At 36.0% G+C, this 18,028-nt stretch overlaps 4 protein-coding genes across 5 annotated transcripts; 3 read left to right on the top strand and 1 right to left on the bottom strand.

The window, feature by feature from the left end:
• The first annotated feature begins 249 nt into the window (after positions 1–249).
• LOC121758102 lies at positions 250–864 on the top strand. Its single transcript, XM_042153539.1, has one exon. It carries the CDS (start codon positions 367–369, stop codon positions 730–732), a length of 366 nt encoding a protein of 121 aa, XP_042009473.1. The 5' UTR covers positions 250–366; the 3' UTR covers positions 733–864.
• An 8,432-nt stretch (positions 865–9,296) lies between these two features.
• On the top strand, positions 9,297–11,556 carry LOC121758420 (bidirectional sugar transporter SWEET2a-like). The gene is made up of 6 exons (XM_042153828.1): positions 9,297–9,527; positions 10,372–10,408; positions 10,487–10,703; positions 10,797–10,955; positions 11,030–11,149; positions 11,230–11,556. The coding sequence occupies exons 1-6, from the start codon at positions 9,464–9,466 to the stop codon at positions 11,344–11,346; spliced, it is 714 nt and encodes a 237-aa protein (XP_042009762.1). The 5' UTR covers positions 9,297–9,463; the 3' UTR covers positions 11,347–11,556.
• Positions 11,557–11,688: 132 nt separating this feature from the next.
• Positions 11,689–14,301, bottom strand: LOC121758419 (transcription factor GTE12-like). Of its 2 annotated transcripts, none has more exons than XM_042153826.1 (7): positions 14,204–14,301; positions 12,866–13,702; positions 12,724–12,784; positions 12,559–12,648; positions 12,178–12,338; positions 11,993–12,085; positions 11,689–11,887 (listed from the first exon to the last, which is right to left on the bottom strand). In XM_042153826.1, the coding sequence occupies exons 2-7, from the start codon at positions 13,676–13,678 to the stop codon at positions 11,717–11,719; spliced, it is 1,389 nt and encodes a 462-aa protein (XP_042009760.1). In that variant the 5' UTR covers positions 13,679–13,702; positions 14,204–14,301; the 3' UTR covers positions 11,689–11,716. The 2 variants fall into 2 exon arrangements, with proteins under 2 accessions (XP_042009760.1, XP_042009761.1); XM_042153827.1 differs by having other exon boundaries at positions 12,178–12,281; positions 14,200–14,291.
• A 1,502-nt stretch (positions 14,302–15,803) lies between these two features.
• Positions 15,804–17,245, top strand: LOC121757412 (bromodomain testis-specific protein-like). The gene is made up of 3 exons (XM_042152965.1): positions 15,804–16,625; positions 16,704–16,982; positions 17,100–17,245. Exons 1-3 carry the CDS (start codon positions 15,804–15,806, stop codon positions 17,241–17,243), a joined length of 1,245 nt encoding a protein of 414 aa, XP_042008899.1. The 3' UTR covers positions 17,244–17,245.
• Positions 17,246–18,028: the final 783 nt, after the last annotated feature.

Raw genomic sequence — 18,028 nt, 5'->3', positions numbered from 1 at the left:
CACTCTATATCTTTCTTTACTATACCCTAATAATTATGTATGGAGTATAAAATTTACTACTACTAATAAAGTTTATGAATTTTATGCAAAAATCGACCATTAATTTAATCATTTAAAAAAGAAATAGTAATAATATCGAGAAAGCCGGGACCGCACTCAAACCTCTTCACAGCGACGCCAGCAATCAAATCGATCTTGCTATGATTCAATACTCAATCATTCATTTTCCCTATAAATACACTCCAATTCCCAACATTCCCACCTCTTCATCTTCATTCATCCCTCCCTGCAAAATTCTCACCATTTTCAATCTCAATTCACAAACAATTTCCTCTCCTTCCTCAATTCCGAGTGCAGATTACTACAATGGCGGAAGAGTTCGAGGAATCCGAGGTCGTCTTCAACGCCAACGACGAATTCGCCGCCGCCGATTTCAAGCTGAGCTCGAGAGAGCTCTTCGCGAGGAGCGAGAAGGCGAAGAGGAAGAAGATTAAGACGGTTCCGATGAGCATCCCGGAGAAAGTGTCGTGGCTCCGGTACTCCGATCCCGATTTGGAAGCTGATTGCGGCGGCGGAGAGATGGTGCCTCCGCACGTCATCGTGGGGCGGCGCGTGGCCGGAAAAGTGATGGCTTTCTCCGTTTGCACGGGAAACGGGAGGACTCTCAAGGGACGGGATTTGAGCCAAGTCCGTAACTCCGTTCTCCGCCTCACCGGCTTTCTCGAAACGTGATGGGAATTTTGAATTAAATTCGATTATTTAGGAATTGTTTCAACGGATTGTTTCAGAAATTAGATGTTAATATATTATAGTGATTGTCGGAATTTCCAAGAAATTGTGTGACTCCGTTTGTTGTAAGAAAATGGAAGAGGAAAAATGTTTTGCAAAAAAAGAAGCGATTGAATTAGAAAAGATAAAGAAGAAAGGGTTTTTTTTAATATAGTTATTTTAATTACTATGTTATTAAAATGTGAAATTATGAATTGTGATTATTGGGTGTGCGTGTTAGATTAGGCTTCTGTTAGGCTATGAATGGGAGTGGGTGGGGCATTACGCCATTTTTTATTCAACAATAGATCTCATTTTTCCTGTATAAATTTGTCGTTTTCTGCAACCCACAGCTAGGCTATATTAGAATAATTAATATTTTATTTTATAATTTAATTTTTTACTATATTTATTCAATTGCTCTATAATTAAATTGATCAATTTTATATTCCTTTCACATTAGTATTGAGATAATTTATTTGGCATAGAATTCAGAATTAAATATTTAATAGTTAAGTGAATTCAAAGTGAAATAGAAATGAGAACTAAATATATAAACAATGAGAGAATAGGTAAAAAGGATTAAGTGTGTTTGTGTTGGATTTTGTCAAAAAAAAATGATCAATTATATGGGACTACTTAATGATTTTTGGAAGATTGAGATTTATAAGTCAAGATTTATTTTATATAGCGTTAATTGAAATTAAATATTGGCATAAGGGCATTAGCAATGGGGCGCCCTAAGCGCGTCTTATGGCGCGCCACGTCAGCAGTTTTATCCTCCTACCTCCCCACCTGCAGTGGGGCGCCCTAAGGCTCGCCCTATAGCGCGCCACGTCATCATTTTTTTTAATATTTACAAAAGCTCTTCAGACACTCGCGGCCTGTAGTCTCCCCACAGTGGAGGTACTCGTCAAAAAGGTCCGCCGTGGTGCCGTATGCCAACTGACGAATAGCAGTCGTGCACTTTTGCAATGGTGTAAGGCCGGGTTTCCCGATGCCGTCCTCTCGAAACGTGAAGTATTCATCACTTGAAGACAATGTACGAACAATGCTGAGAAAAAGGTACCTCGACATTCTAAACCGGCGGCGGAAAACAGTCGGGCCCCATCGCGGTTGATCGGCAAAATAGTCTTCAACTAGACGTCTGTGAGCTTCCTGGTGGTCGCGTCGGACATACGACCTATGTCGAATAGGCCAATGGACTTGCTCAGCCGCCGCTGCCCGCCGCCGCGGCCGCCGCCTCCTTCTCGCGCTGCATTTGCGCATAGCATGCCGCCATGGCCTCTTCAACGGCTGCATCTAATGCTTCGTCAAGCGAACCACCGGATTCAGACGAACTAGAACTATTGATGTCGTCGCCGAGATTCATTTTGGTTGGATGTAGAGAGAGAATATGTAAAGAGATAGTCGATATGTTCGTATGCACAACTGAATGAGAAACGAGATTTAAATAGAAAATCAAAATCGCGTGCCATCGTCCGAGTCGATCGTCCGCGACCTCCACAATGGGGCGGACGATGGCGCGGACGATGACCATCATCCGCGACAGCCGTAATGGGACGGACGATGGCGCGGACGATGGCCATCGTCCGCGCTATCCTCCGCGACCGAAGTATAGGGCGCGACTATCGTCCGCGCCCTATGGCACGCACCCACAATGGGTGCGGACGATGCATGGCGCGGACGATGCGCGCCATCGGGCGTGCCATCGTCCGCCCATTGCGGATGCTCTAATATATCAAACCAGTAATATTTATTAGAGCGTCCACTATAATGTGGATGCGGCTATAGCCGCGAGCGGGGCGGAAGCGGGGCAGCTTATAGTGGGAAGGGTGTCCGCCGCGGGGGTGGACGCGGCGGGTGGGGGGAGGGGCGGCGGACGCGGAATCGCCGGGTGCGGGGCGAGGACGCGGCGTGGGGGCTATAGCCGCGCCTATAGGCGCGGCGCCTATAGTGGCACGAAGATAAAGCCGCGGCGGTTGCATGCGAATTTAATTTTTTTTTACACTTCAATTCACCTATAAATACACCCCACTCCATTCATTATTTTCACACCATTCAAACACAACATCTATACAAATTTCTCTCACTACAATTTGGGGTCGGAAATGAACAATTTGTGGAGAGACAACTGGAATGCTCTGATTCAACAGGTGCAACACCAGGCCGCCCAAGAGGTAGCGGCCCGTTTGGCGGAGCAGGCGGAGGATGCGGAGGATCCGATCCCTCGCACCATTACTCATCGGCGGACAATCCCACGAGATCACGTCGGTGCTCACCAACGTTTAATGGATGATTACTTCGAGGATAACTCCCGTTATCCACCCGAGATATTCCGCCGGAGATTCAGGATGTCGCAGCGGCTGTTCAACTATATAGCGACGAATTTGGCGGAGCGTTACCGGTGCTTCACCCTCCGGCGTGATGCGGCTGGCCGGATCGGGCTGTCCACACAACAGAAGTGCAAGTACAGATGGGCGTACCACGGAGCAATGAATATTTGATCCAACGCTTCGCTGATATGCGCAGGACCACATCACATAACACACTGCAGACCGATTTGATTGAAGAAGTGTGGGCACGTAGGGGAGGTAGTGGCGTTGTGTAAACTTGGTAGTGATTTGTACTAGATTCAATGTAGTGTGTGATTTTAATTTTAATTTAGTGTATAATTCTAATTTTAATTTTAATTTGTATTTTATTTTTATTTTTATTTTTATTTTTAATTCGTATAGTCGGCTTCTTCTAATCCACTAAGAGCCCGATAAATTTGTTCATAATTACTTGAAATATTATAAAATGAAAGTTGATTATAAAATTTGGGGGCTATTGGAGGTGTCCACCATAATGGCGGACACAAAATTTTGGGGCTATGGACAATAAAATTGGGGCTATGAACAAAAATTGGGGCGGAGCTATTGGGCGTGTCCGCCTTATAGTGGACACCCTTAGACTATAGTTTATTTCATTCGTCATGGAGTATTATTTAAATATATATGATTAGTCATATCGAACATCCTGTATACAAGCTCAGTCGTGGATTCTATGAATTTCGAAAGATTATTATTGGTGCTTGTAGAGTTTAGACTGTCATGTTTTAGTTAGAAATAATGAGTCATATTATAAGTTAGAGAGCAAGATTAAGTAACCGAATTTGACGCGGTTAATCACTCTACGCGGTGCGACATTAGGCAAGAGCAAACTAATTGATAAATTTAGTCAAGACAATAATTATTTTGTGGCTTATCTACATGAGGGAATACTGAATAGTGATTGGTTGTTACACATTAATAGTGGTCCATTTTTAAGTCTCACTCCATTTTCCATTTTAATATTTTCACAAGAATTTCTTTTATTTATTTTTCTTTTAATTCCAATTTTGTATGCTTTAGTCGAATTTCGTACTTATTATCAACTATTTATTGCACTAAATTAGATTGTATAATTAATTTTTTTAATTTTATTGTTATGTTTATGGATGGAGTAGAAATTTATTGTAAAATAAAATGTATTGTAATACATTATAACCAATAGTACTATATATATGTAAAATTGAAATTTAAAAAAATATACTCACTTTTGAATTTATTTCTATTTAACAAAAATAACAATAAAATTCAAAAACTAGTTATACAGGCTAATTTAGTGCAATAAATTGTTAGGAATGAAACTCGACACTGAATCTTATCCGATTTATGGGTTAAAATTCCTTTTGAATCTTTCATAAATAGATTGCCACAATTAAACTATGGATGTATATCTTTTCTCATAGTGTCGTAATACATAAGTCAAGATTTGTTAAATATGCTCTGGAATCTGGATCTTCATGTTTGATTATTAATTATAATTGAAGCATTGGTACTGATATAAAACAATTACTTAAAACTTAAAATACTGCTTCGTTAACCGCATTAACACGACATATGATCAACTACGTTAATTTTGTCATTTAGTAGCAGACACTAACTAAACTTAGTTATCTTGAACTTAGAAAATCACTATTATCATGAAAATTGGTCAAAATCTGAAATTTTTTTATAAACTTTAAAATTTAATCGTACAAAGCATAAATTTTGTAGTATATGTTTAAAATTTATCACAATTGAAAATTTCGACAAATTGATTCATATATACATAGCTTATTGTTATTGGATAATGTAAATGACCAAAATGACGTCGTTTGGGTAATTCGGATCATGTGATTTTAGTGAAAAACATTTTTAGGGATTTAATAAGGCCAGGTAAAATTCATAAATTAATTTGCTTGTCCATTTTCAGAAACCGTGGACAAATTTGTGGCCACAAAATTGTTAAAGTCATTCGAATATCATTATTGATTGCTTGAAAGAATTGATTTGTAAGAATTATATTACTACTATATTTTTTTCAATCGACCTAATTTATTATAGTATAAACTTCCACAAAAGAACGAAATAATTATTAGTTAAAAAGAGGGTGGTTAATATTTTTATATTTAGACTTTATAACTATGTTGATGACTCAATCAACCTTCTTCTAATTGATAGGAGTACTACATAAGATCAACCCTTGCCGGTTGTTGGGGAGAAAATAAAAATAGCCAGTGGTTATAATTTTAAATTAGAGTCTTAGTTAACTGGGACTATTTTGTTTATGAATGACAGATTTAACCAAAATGTCACCCAGTTTTTATTTAATTTTGCCTATATTTTTGCAAACTGTGATTAGATTGCCAATTATTTTCTCAAATGCTTACAATTGGAGCACATGATTAGAATTCAATACAATGCACAGGTAAGAGGCAGTAAGTCATAGATAATGAAGAAATGTTTTATCTGATTTCTGGATTTTTTTGATATTTAATTTGTATGAATGGATGCAATGTTTACCACCACTGTTGTAATAGTATACATCAACTAGATCTCATTTTGCAGTGATGTACTAAGTGGTCGGAATATCATTCTTACCATGATCAATTGATCATGTTCCCCCAAAACCTTCGAATTTCAGAGCCATATTTCTTATCCTATAAACGCAATTTAAAATTATAATAAATGCATGAGGAATGATATGCTACATATATACTTTATGTGGGCTCCTTATGTAAGCATCACTCTCGTTTGACACACGTTTAGCATTGTTCATTTCGATTTATCTATTTAGTTTGACTCTAATACATAAAATATGTTATTACAATTTTTAATTTCACAAAATTCACAAAAATCGAAGCTCGATTAGCTCGTTTTCGCTATAATTTCAAATAAATGAATAAAATAATAAATCAAGCTTTGATTTTTATGAATTTTGTGAAATTAAAAATTGCGATAACATTTTTAATGTATTAGAATCAAAACTAAATAGATCAATCGAAATGAACAATGCTAAACGTGTGTCAAACGAGAGTGATGCTCACGTAAGGAGTCCACGTAAGGTATGTAGCATATTATTCCTCATAAATGCACTTAATGAAACTAAATAAACACTTAAACATCACATAAAATTTATGCTTTTCCTTTCATTATATTCAGGTCCATATCTCATTTTTTATAATTCATTTATCATTTATTATGAGTATTTATTTTATATTCTATTTGACTTGATTTTTGTTTTAATTAAGAAAATATAATTATAATTCTAAAATTATATGTTATTCCCAGTTATGCGAGTTTAACTTTTATTCTAATTCCATGAAAAAATTAAAAGTAAAAAGGAAAACCAAAAAATTATGTTAAGTGGGCTCTGAACCCACGGCCCACTTATACAAGGTCTTGGGTAACATATTAGCCTTAATTAAGCTTTAGGGGGTTAAGTGACACAATTTAAATAGGCTTCTTTTTTCAAAGTGTCACATCTTTGTCCCATTGGCTAATAAAAATCTGTACATTATATTAGCTATATAGTATCTATTTATTATTCACAGGTTACAAAATAAAAATAATGTAATTATATATTTAAGTGATATTTACACGTGGCCTAATATTGTTAGTTCATAAATTTAATTGTCTATACATGTACCACGCACAAATGTGAGAAATTCCGTTTTCAAGCACGTTAAATGAAACATCCATCGTGGTTTTAATATGTCAAATATTAATAATCAAAGTTTCTGCTCTAAATATTTTATTTTCAGTTGGATTTGAAGCTTATCCTTTTCTTCATTTTCATTATTTTGATATAACATGGAATAAAAAATTCAACACAATCTTATCACGTCTAGACAGGTGTATTTCTACAAGCACAAGCTGGATAAACAATTCAGCATTGACGAATTTGGTTTCGTGAAATTGTTAACTCAAATATTCAATTATATAGGCATTTTCAAAAGAAAAATAGTACTCCACTTGTACATATAAAATATCATTTTTAACCATCACTTTGAAAATTTTAATCACAATAAAGTCTCCTCTTATTCTGGAACATGTCTCACTAGTCACTTTTAACAAAATAAATTTTATTTAGAAGACGGATAACTAAATGGAGTTGTGTTTTTTATGTATTAAAACAATATTTTTCTTTGATAATAAAGCACGTCACGTGGAATATAAATTTATCTGTAGAGACGCGGGCCCCATCAATACAGCCAGCGTGTCGCTTTGCTGTTTTCTTATTCATCCCTTTGCATATCTAGCTGGCGCCAATATATAAATCCAGCCAATCAGAAAATTCGTCATTTATTCATTACTTTTTCCTACATAATTAAAATAGGTAGTTAACTTATCACGCTGGGTATTTAAAAATAGGCTGGAATACCTTCTAACAGGGACGGAGCCAGAAAATTATAACAGGAGGGGCAAAAATATTAAAATATAAATAAATAAATATTAAAATAAAACAAAATATATTATATTATTACAGGTAAAGGTAAAAGGTGGTATGTTTTTAGGAGAGGGGAAAATAAATTATTATTTTCTTAAATGTAAGGGGGCAAATAGTGTGAATTTACATATATTAAGATAATATAATATAAATACCTACATGCTTATGAAAAATTGAGGTGGGGCATTTGCCCCTTCTCATTCTATACTAGATCCGTCCCTGCCTTGTGGCATTGGATTTTCTTTCAATTTGTGTAGGTCATGCAATCCATGTAATAAACTGATATGTCTTGGTCCGAGCATCCGCATTGGTGCTTGTGGGGAAGGAAGGCGTCCGTGCCGTCGGCACGACACCCCCCGGTCCGCCGCTGTGCTCATGCCAATGGCATGGCTCTGCTCGATGCAACGAGCACGTCCGTGCCGCTGAGCAGGGCGACGTGTCGCGTTTCTATTGGCTGTTGACATTTTTTTTAAAATCGAAAATAATACCAAAAACCAAAAATAAATATTTTCGGATTCCCAAAAATATAGCCGTTTTATTACCTTTTTTTTTAATTTTTTTATAAATTTTTTAATCTCAAAATCATCTATAAATACACACATTCATCATCCATTTGGGCGAAATTCGGCCACAAGTAGTGGATTTTTTTAATTTGATGAATTTAGTTATGTAATTTTTAATTTTTAGGATTTAAATTATGTAATTTTTAATTTTTTAGTAATTAGTAAACTAATACTAGTATTTGGGTATTTTTAATGCATTTTAATATTGTGAAAATGTTTTAATTTAAATTGAATAATAGAATGGTGAGACCCTTGTGTATATCCTTGCGGAAGAGCATGGATGTTGGTGTTGTGCTTTTGCCAAGGGCAGAGAGTAAAAAATGAATAAAAGTGGGTCCGGGCCCACATCCATGCACTTTGGCAAGAGCACAGGTGAGGATAGCGATTTCATCAAAAATTAGCTACCAATCATATTTTAAAGTTCAAAATTAGTTCGGTATAATTGCATAAAAACTTAGTTTCTTGTGATAAGAGAATATGTTTAGTCCAATTTAACTCAATGATAAATTCAAAACAAAGTTAACCGTTAATTTTTACGGAACCATTAAATATAGACCATCACAAGCTAACACACTTATCACGTAGGACTAAAAATTTATTCCGTAGGACCAAATTTTTTTTAGACTTTAGTCTTGGTATTTATCCATAAGATTTAGGCTTTAGCTATATAGCTCTAAATTCTAATAAAACTTGGCCCCTGTAGTTGCTAGATCACAAATTTTCATGGATTTCTTAGCTATTTTCCTTCTTTCAGTAAAATTTAATTTCACCATAACTTTCAAACAAAGTTTTCATGGATTTCTTAGACTTTTTTCCTTCTATAAGTAAAATTTAATTTCACCATAACTCTTTCTAGTATGAATCAGATTCCATCGATTTTGAGTTCATTGCTTTTTCTAACATGATTTTATACTCGAACCATTTCTAATTCTACAACCATGTCACAGTATTGGTTGAAGAATATAAAATGATTATTTGATCCAGAAAATTAGTTACTCTTATTCAGTATTGTTTCTCTCACCGCCACAATTTTCAAATTATACATATCCGATCGACCTTATCACCAAAATATGCATATAATAAAAAAAGCAAAGAGATGTACATAAATAAGCAAATGGAGTTTGTCTTCTTCTCTATATAGAATCGTGTAGAATAAAGTTGCCTACTGTGTAAGAAAAAAGCCATGGATGAATAATAGAAAAAGCACGTGGTCAATAAGTGGCGTGGAAGCCAGCTCAAGGCTGGGCCCATCATCTTCATCCATCAACAGCAAAATGGATAAATGTTACTAATCGAAACCAGAGCTTGATAAGTTAACACCAGAGAGAGAAACCATGTCCGAAGGCGGCTTGTCTTCTTCACCCTACTCAATTATCAGCGAAGGAGCTGGAATTGCAGGTCACTCTCTTCTTTTAATCCCCTAAATTCTGTGTTTTCTTTTTCCTATTTCAAGGTGCAGCTATTCTGTTTGAACATTTGACGATTGCCGTTTTGCCTTACTTTCTAATTTATTGTCTTTTATTTTCCCTCTCTTTCTAGAAATTATACTTATTTTGATAGTTCCGATTAACTTTTGCATTGTTGTTCTATAATTTTCATGTTCTTGACCACACTAAAGATTGGATTTTGCATTTTACTTCCTTTTGTATGAAATTCTGTTGATAATGTGGAACGCTCCACTTAATTTGTCTGAATCAAACAGTTGAAAAAAGTTCATCTTTTCATTATGAAATCATGCCATTTATTCTCTTGAAAGTTTCCTATATTGTGGTGGCGTTCAGTTGCTATGACTAATATCATGAGGCTATCCATCTAGGATTAAGTTGTGGGATTATTTTAGTTGGAGGGGGAGGCTATGACTAATTATAATGAGACTATCCATCTAGGATTAAGTTGAAGGGTTCAATCTTATGAACCAAACATAATACATATTTAATCATGAGATTTAATCTTGCCAACCGAACACCACCTGTAATTGCTGATAAGATAGACACATGGAATTAATTACCCAATTCGATAAGATATGTTTCTACGTCTAGGGAGGGCCGATGTTAAGCCCGATATTTACAATGACAGAGCAACTATATATAGGCAAAAGGAACGAACTCTGTTTATAGTAACAATAGGAATCAAGTTGGATCATCGTGGTCGTGTGGATTGATTCACTTCCTTTTAGGCTCCATACTTTACATTGATGACTAATCAAATTGCTAAAATAACCGAATTTGATCCATCTCTGTAGGAAACCTCTGTGCTTTCGTGTTGTTCGTGTCTCCCATGTAAGTTCCAAGACCTTCTTCACACATTTCTGATTCTCTATAATGTTAAACTGATGTATGATGATCATTATCTTGCAGTCCAACATTCAAGAGGATCATTCGAAACAAATCTACAGAGCAATTCTCGGGGCTTCCTTACATCTACACCCTCTTGAACTGCTTGATATGCCTTTGGTATGGCATGCCGGTTGTCTCCTCCGGATTGATCTTGATCGCCACTGTCAACTCAATCGGAGCCCTTTTTCAGCTGGTTTACGTTCTCATATTTATCATCTACGCAGACCAAAGGAGAAGGGTACACACCATAGCTCACTTCAATCTTCGCCTTGTTTAGCTAAACTTGTTGCAATAGTTTTGATCATAGTGAAATTGGTGTGTGTTTTTGCAGCTAAAGATGGTGGGATTATTGTTGGGAGTTTTTGCTGTGTTTGCTGTCATTGTCTCTCTTAGCCTGTGCTTTTTCGAGCCACCAAACCGACAGCTCTTTGTCGGTTACTTATCTGTGTTTTCTCTCATATCCATGTTTGCTTCTCCACTATTCATCATTGTGAGTATAAGGTTACAAATTAGCTCATTTTATCACTACATTAGTGAATTTCTTTTGATATTATGAATACACAGAATCTGGTGATCAGAACAAAAAGTGTGGAATACATGCCATACTATCTGTCTCTTGCTACATTCTTGATGAGTATTGCTTTCTTCGCGTATGGACTGCTCAAGCACGACGCCTTTGTCTCTGTAAGCCCTTGCGTCTCCTACTCAAAATGCTTATGAAATCCTCAAACTTCTCTAAGCTTTTACCATTTGCATAAAATCAGATTCCTAATGGAATTGGAGCAGTTCTTGGGATTCTTCAGCTGGTGCTCTACTTCCATTACAGCAGAGCTAATGCACGAGCATCGAAAGCGCCTCTGCTCGAGCCATACACAGCCTAATCTGCTGCTCGTTGCGAGAGCTGAAAAACTGGCCGCGGATCTTGATGCCACTCTTGTTAAATATCATCAATTATTTAGCCTCTTTGTGTACATTGGTGTGATGTGAGGGGGGTTCTTGTTTGTGATTGAAATATAGAGGAAATGGAAATTGGCAAATGGTCTTTTTCATAATTCTTATGAATATATATACAATTTATAGATTACAATTCATGAATGTATATACAATTTTTCTTTATACGGATACAATTCATGACTTTGGGTGTGGGACTTCAAGAACTTTCTTTATAGAGTACAATTCATGAATGTATATACAATTTTAATATACAATTCCTTTCTTCTTCTTTTTTGGGAATGTACTATCACATTTCTACTAGAAAAGTTCTCCCTCTTCTGGATCATCTTCTTCCACATCTTCCAAATAGTTCACCTTTAGGAACAAGCCAATTTGCTCCAAGGACTTCGAATTTGGATAGCAACCAAATAGAATATCCATATCATTCAACATGTTTGGAGGGCTATCGATCTCAGCAGCCTTTTCCATCTGCATCGAGCAACAGTTTTCGACTTCGGTTAGCATAAACTCAAAGCTAACAAAATAAGAATTGAATTTGCTTTGCCAAATGTTATCAGTCAATGAGCTATGTACCATCTCTAGTGCCATCCTTGCAGCATTTCTTTCTCTCTCACGAGAGGCTATTTCGGCAGCTTCCAGTTGTTTTTCGATCCTTGTTTTTTCATCCTAGACAAGTAATGAAACACACAATATTATCAGGCATACTGATATACAACTAAATATACAATAGTGTAGCAGATGGTAAGTAATGTACATACAAGTGACGGATGTGTAGCTTTGAAGATAGTATTTGCAAAGCGGCTTTTGAGCATTGCAACCCGCAAAGCCTTCTTTGGAGACATTGGGACACCAGCCATGAAACCTATAGAGGAGTAATCAATTATGAAAAGTGTGAAACTATTCATAATCATATTCAAATCTGCATGAAATTAAACAAAGTTAAGAATATCAATTTATAGTAGTCAGGAACATGTTGGACTAAACTCATATGTAATGAGAAAAGCCTCATGACTTAAGATACAGTAAAAAATCCACATTACTACTCTATTTTTCAGTCCCATTCACTTTTTCCCTCATTAAGTTCATCACAATTGATATAATGAAGCCGCAATGCAATACCAAACATACAGTAACATTACCTTCAGATGCAGGAGTTGTGGCAGAGGTCGAACAAGGATTTTTTTCTTCATTGGGAGCAGCCCCACGAGTACGAGCATCAATAGCTAATTCTGGAGTTACAGGTTTTTAGAGTCTGATAGATCGACCAGCGTAATTGGAAGATATTGAAGTGTACCACTTCATACCTTCGTCAACAATTGTGCTCATCAATGAGAATCCATTAAGTGCTGTCTTTCTAGGCTTGACCTATCAAATAAACAAAGCACTCAACAACTGCTAAATTGATGAAATTGGAAAGCACAAGGTGTGAAGAACAACCATACTTACATGCTTAATCCATGGTTTTGACTTCAATCTTTTCTCAAGTGATGTTCGCCTTGAGTTGCCACGTTTTTCAGGTACGGGAGCTTTGACAAGATCAGCCGCTGGCTTCATAACTTGGTGGTTGTTTTCTACGACTGGCTTCAGTTTTGCATCCAATATTTCCCACATCCTCCCGAAATTACACTTCAATAGCCTTGCTGAGCGATAAACTTCAGACGAAGGAGGATGATACGACATTGCATTTCCAAAAGTCAGCAGCACATCATCAGCGAATTCCTTTGCAGCAGAGTACATATTCCTCTCGAGTTTATGTTTTATCGTTCCTAAATCCATTGGATTCTTAATCATCTTGAAGTAATCCGGAGTCTTCACTGGATCGACCGGCTTACTGAATGCTTGTGATGGTCTACGATCCATCAGCCCTTTCAAAATCTTACTGCACTCAAGTTTCCAGCTATGATCATCAAGAGACGTCTCTGGGCCCCGCTTGTGAGATGGCTTCAATAGAACATTAGCCTCCAGCTTCTTAGTTACAGCAACAGAAACTCTTTTCCTTTGCCATTGATCATCAATGGGCATCTTTTGCTTTTTGTACCTTTGACCGTCAAGAGGCATTTCTGGCTTCCTTTTGCCCGAGTTCAACTGCACAGATGGCTTCACCGTGGAAGGCATGCGAGTCCCATCAGTCCCTACGAGTAACTTATCTTCAACTATAGGCCATACACCTTTTGGAGTTACTTTGAACTTCAACGGACAACGAGCTGTCTTGTTCGTTGTAGCATAGCACGACATTGTTTGAGTTTGGTTTGCTTCCATTGCAATTGTAGTACTTCAATTACACTGGGGAAAACACAACAGAAACAGGGAAATCATCAGAAATCACCATGTTTCGTACATTCTTTCATATGAATTGAATGCATCCAAAACATAAAGTTGGCCAAGAGAAATAAGATTAAATCAAATCGTGAACTCAAGATATCAAATAAAATTACTCCTATAATTTAAGAAATCCAGAAAAAAACGATTGAACAACAAATCGAACAGTTAGAAAATTGTGCCAAAAAAATTAAAGGAGACTTGGATAGAAATTTTTGTAATATTTACCATCAACTCTAATTAAAATGTATTACTCCTATTTCTACAAACAATTTATTGTAGTTTGAGTATGAAGCTATTCGTCAAACAAGGAGTTAGATTTTTTGGGTACAAAGCAAGTTTATGAAGGATTGATCGGCAGCATCAAAGTCTTCAAAATTATGAATGAGTAAACACCAATTGAAAGAATTTAACGACGAAAAATCGAAGAGAATCGGAGAATCGAATTCTCCGATTCATACCTACACGATGAGGAAGTTCGTCGGAGAATAGGAGAGCGGCGTTGAAGAAGAGCGATGAACGTCGGCGGAGGGCTTTTGAACTTGGAAGAGAGTAAGAAGTTTGCGTGAGAATTAAGTGAAATTATGTGAATGATCTTGAGAGTTTAAATAGAGGGTTTGGCTGTTTAATGCAGTACCGACTTTTTGAGTTTTGTAAGGAAATAAATACTTCAACCTGATTTTTGGGAATTAAGTAAGGAAATTATTTTAGCCTAATCTGTATCGGATGATTAGTAGTATTAAATTATTGTTTAGTGATAATGGATCTCATATTTTAGTAACTTTATTTCTCTCACATTTAATTATAAAATTAATATACCCAACATTTCACTAACCTTTTCAATCTATAATCTACTTTTTAATGACATTTTCAAAAACTTGTTCCGGGGCAAAAGTATCCTTATATTGGTGACGGAGGGAGTAACTATTAATCTAACTATATCTGCCTTACTAATCTCGCAACTAACTTTCTAACTGTTACTTGGTGGGTAACAATCGCCTACTTCTCTATCGTCTTGAAAATTTAATTTTTACTTAAATTTATGAACATGTTGAGTCCATGTGTAAAAATTAAATAATGTACCATATAACTGACTAAGTGTATTCAACGATGTTTAAGTAGTAGAAATCATACATAAATTTGTTCAGGTTATACATAATTTCCTCAAAATTACACATAATTTTCCCTAAATTATACATACACATAATTTTCCCTAAATTATACATACAACTGAGAAAAATGTAATAATTTGATCAGAATTGAAGTGTTTATTTCCTTACATAACTCCAAAAAATAGGTGCTTTCATTAAACCGATAAAGATTGTATTAGCAAAAGCAATCTTAATTCCTTACTAATTCCCCAAAAGTCGCTTGAAGTCTTTGTTTCCTTACATAGCTCCAAAAAATCGTTGCTTTCATTAAACCGCCAAACTATTTAAATTCAAGATTAATCAGATAATTGCATTTAATTCTCACGCAAACTACTAACTCTCTTCGAAGTTGGAAGCCCTCCGCCAACGTTCATCGTTCTTCTTCAACGCCGCTCTCCGATTCTTAGACGACGCGTAGGTATGATCGCAAAACCTAGCTAGACTTTGATTTGTTGTCGTTATATTCTTTCAATCGGTTGTTTACTCATTCATAATTTTGAAGTTGCCGATCAATAAACTTGCTTTGTACCCTAAAAATCAAACTCCTTGTTTGACGAATAGCTTCATGCTCAAAAGTATACAATAAATTGTTTGTAGAAATAGGAGTAATACATTTTAATTAGAGTTGATGGTAAATATCTACAAAAATTTCTATCCAAAAATATCTAGAAATAGGAGTAATACATTTTTCGCACAATTTTCTAACTGTTCTATTTGTTGTTCAATCGTTTTTTTCTGGATTTCTGAAATAATAGGAGTAATTTTCACGATTTGATTTTATCTTATTTCTCTTGGCCAACTTTATGTTTTGGATGCATTCAATTCGTATGAGAGAATGTATGAAACATGGCGATTTCTAATGATTTCTGTTTTTTGTTGTGCTTCTCCAGTGTAATTGAAGCAATACAGTTGCAATGGCTGGAAACCAAACTCATACAAGGTCGTGCTATCCGATGCACCTCCCTACGAACAAGGCAGCTCGTTGTCCTCTGAAGTTCAATGTTATAACTCCCAAAGGAGTATGGCCTATAGTTGAAGATAAGTTACTCGAAGGAACGAATGAGACACGCATGCCTTCCATGGTGAAGCTATCTATGCCACTGGACTCGGGCAAAAGGAAGCCAGAAATGCCTCTTGATGGTCAAAGGTGTAAAAAGCAAAAGATGTCCATTGATGATCAATGGCAAAGGAAAAGAGTTTCTGTTGTTGTAACTAAGAAGCTGGAGGCTAATGTTCCAGAGATGTCCATTGATGATCAGAGGTGGAAAAAGCAAAATATGGACTGCAATGTGAAAGCTGAGTGCAGTAAGCTTTTGAAAGAATTGGTGGATCGTAGACTGGCACAGGCGTTCACTAAGCCAGTCGATCTAATAAAGACTCCTGATTACTTCAAGAAGATTAAGAATCCAATGGATTTAGGAACAATAAAGCGTAATCTGGAGAGGAATATGTACTCTGATGCAAAGGAATTTGCTGATGACATGGTGCTGACTTTTAGGAATGCAATGTTGTATCACTCTCCTACGAATGAAGTTTATCGCAATGCAAGGCTATTGAATTGCAACTTCAAGAGGAGGTGGGAAATATTGGCTAAAAAAATGAAGTTAGTTGTAGAAAAAAGTCACCAAGTTATGAAGCCAGCAGCTGCAGCTGGTCTGATGAAAGCTCCCAAAGCTGAACAACGTGGCTACTCAAGGCGCGTATCACTAGAGAAAAAACTGAAGAATCTAAGTATGGTTTCTCTACAGTCTACACCTTGTGCTTTCCGCTTTCATCAATTTGACACTTAATGAGTTCTTTGTCAATTTGAACAGGAAAAAACAGCACTAAATGGCTGCACATCATTGAGGAAAACTTCTGACAAAGGTGTGAACCGGTGTCAAGAAGCAGCTATTGATGCTTATACTCGTGGGGCTGTCCCCATTGAAGCAAAAAGCCCATGTTCAACCTCTGCCACGACTCCTACATCCGCTGCTGAAGGTGTTCAAATGTCGCCAAAGAAGGCTTCGCGGGTTGCAATGCTCAAAGGCCGCTTTGCTGAAATGGCTGCTCGTGAGAGGGAAAGAAAAGCTGCAAGGATGGCACTAGAGAAGGTACATACGTCTTAGACTGATAACTTTTTGCCAATCAAATTGAATCTTTGTGTTTATGTTAGTTATGTTAGTTTTGAGTTCATGCTAACCAAAGTCCAAAACTGTTATTCGTTGCAGATCAAAAAGACCGTTGAGATTGATACGTCTCCTATCCTGCTGAAAGAGATGAGTATTCTATTTGGTTGCTATTCAAATCCCAAGGCTTTGGAGAAAGTTGGCTTTTACTTGAAGCAAAACTATGTGGAAGAGTATGAAGTATGAGAAAGAAGATGATCCACAAGAGGAAGAAGTTTTCTAGTAGAAATGTAGTCGTATATATTTTCAAGAATGAAGGAATCATTGATTGAAATTCTTTGTACATAAATTCATTAATTGTTATCTATGAAGAGAAGTTTTTTAAAGGCTCACACCTAAGTCTCCATGTAGAATGTTAAATCATTTTCTTAGTCCAATCTTTTTGACCTTAGTTGCAATCAAGTTGATTAGCAATTTAGCATGGATCATTAATTCTTTGATATTTTAAGTCATGGGAGTTTCCTTTACACATTAATTTTGAACTTGAGTGATTTTTTTTTCTGTTTTGATAATTAATTATTTATTCACATTTTTAAAAATCATACTCAATGCTAAATCTCTAATGGCACTCAACCAATATCCTATATTTCCAACTTTTATTACGATATCTGTTATGAGCTTAGAAGTACAGAAAGTGGTAATAGGTATCAAGATTGTCAAATGTTAGAATATTAAACCATTAATATTTAATATTGTGACTATTGTCAAATGTCAATTATCTATTACTCCTACAATACAAGATTTGAAAGCAATAATTAGATCATACTATTTGATTAAATATTAGATCAACTAGTACGCTTTTGTCCAATGAGAGAGAATATGATTGAGAAGAGGGATAATTTTTTTAGTAGAAATGTAATCATTTATATTTCCAACAAAAAAGAATGGAATCATAGTTGAAATTCTTTGTATATACATATATTCATGAATTTTAATCTATATATAAAGAAAAGCCTTTAAAGTCTTACACC

This window comes from Salvia splendens, chromosome 12, assembly GCF_004379255.2.
Source record: "Salvia splendens isolate huo1 chromosome 12, SspV2, whole genome shotgun sequence".
Classification (NCBI taxonomy): domain Eukaryota; kingdom Viridiplantae; phylum Streptophyta; class Magnoliopsida; order Lamiales; family Lamiaceae; genus Salvia; species Salvia splendens.
This window is presented reverse-complemented; position numbering and strand designations above follow the sequence as displayed.

Excerpts from the sequence above, each read along its gene's own strand:
- LOC121757412 (XM_042152965.1), top strand. The coding sequence starts at position 15,804 with ATGGCTGGAAACCAAACTCATACAAGGTCGTGCTATCCGATGCACCTC. Across the intron at positions 16,626-16,703 it reads AACTGAAGAATCTAAGTATG|GAAAAAACAGCACTAAATGG; the intron begins GTTTCTCTACAG and ends CAATTTGAACAG. Across the intron at positions 16,983-17,099 it reads CAAGGATGGCACTAGAGAAG|ATCAAAAAGACCGTTGAGAT; the intron begins GTACATACGTCT and ends TATTCGTTGCAG.
- LOC121758420 (XM_042153828.1), top strand. The coding sequence starts at position 9,464 with ATGTCCGAAGGCGGCTTGTCTTCTTCACCCTACTCAATTATCAGCGAA. Across the intron at positions 9,528-10,371 it reads CGAAGGAGCTGGAATTGCAG|GAAACCTCTGTGCTTTCGTG; the intron begins GTCACTCTCTTC and ends CCATCTCTGTAG. Across the intron at positions 11,150-11,229 it reads AGCACGACGCCTTTGTCTCT|ATTCCTAATGGAATTGGAGC; the intron begins GTAAGCCCTTGC and ends GCATAAAATCAG.
- LOC121758102 (XM_042153539.1), top strand. The coding sequence starts at position 367 with ATGGCGGAAGAGTTCGAGGAATCCGAGGTCGTCTTCAACGCCAACGAC.
- LOC121758419 (XM_042153826.1), bottom strand. The coding sequence starts at position 13,678 with ATGGAAGCAAACCAAACTCAAACAATGTCGTGCTATGCTACAACGAAC. Across the intron at positions 12,086-12,177 it reads AAGCTACACATCCGTCACTT|GATGAAAAAACAAGGATCGA; the intron begins GTATGTACATTA and ends TTACTTGTCTAG. Across the intron at positions 11,888-11,992 it reads CAAGGATGGCACTAGAGATG|ATGGAAAAGGCTGCTGAGAT; the intron begins GTACATAGCTCA and ends TGCTCGATGCAG.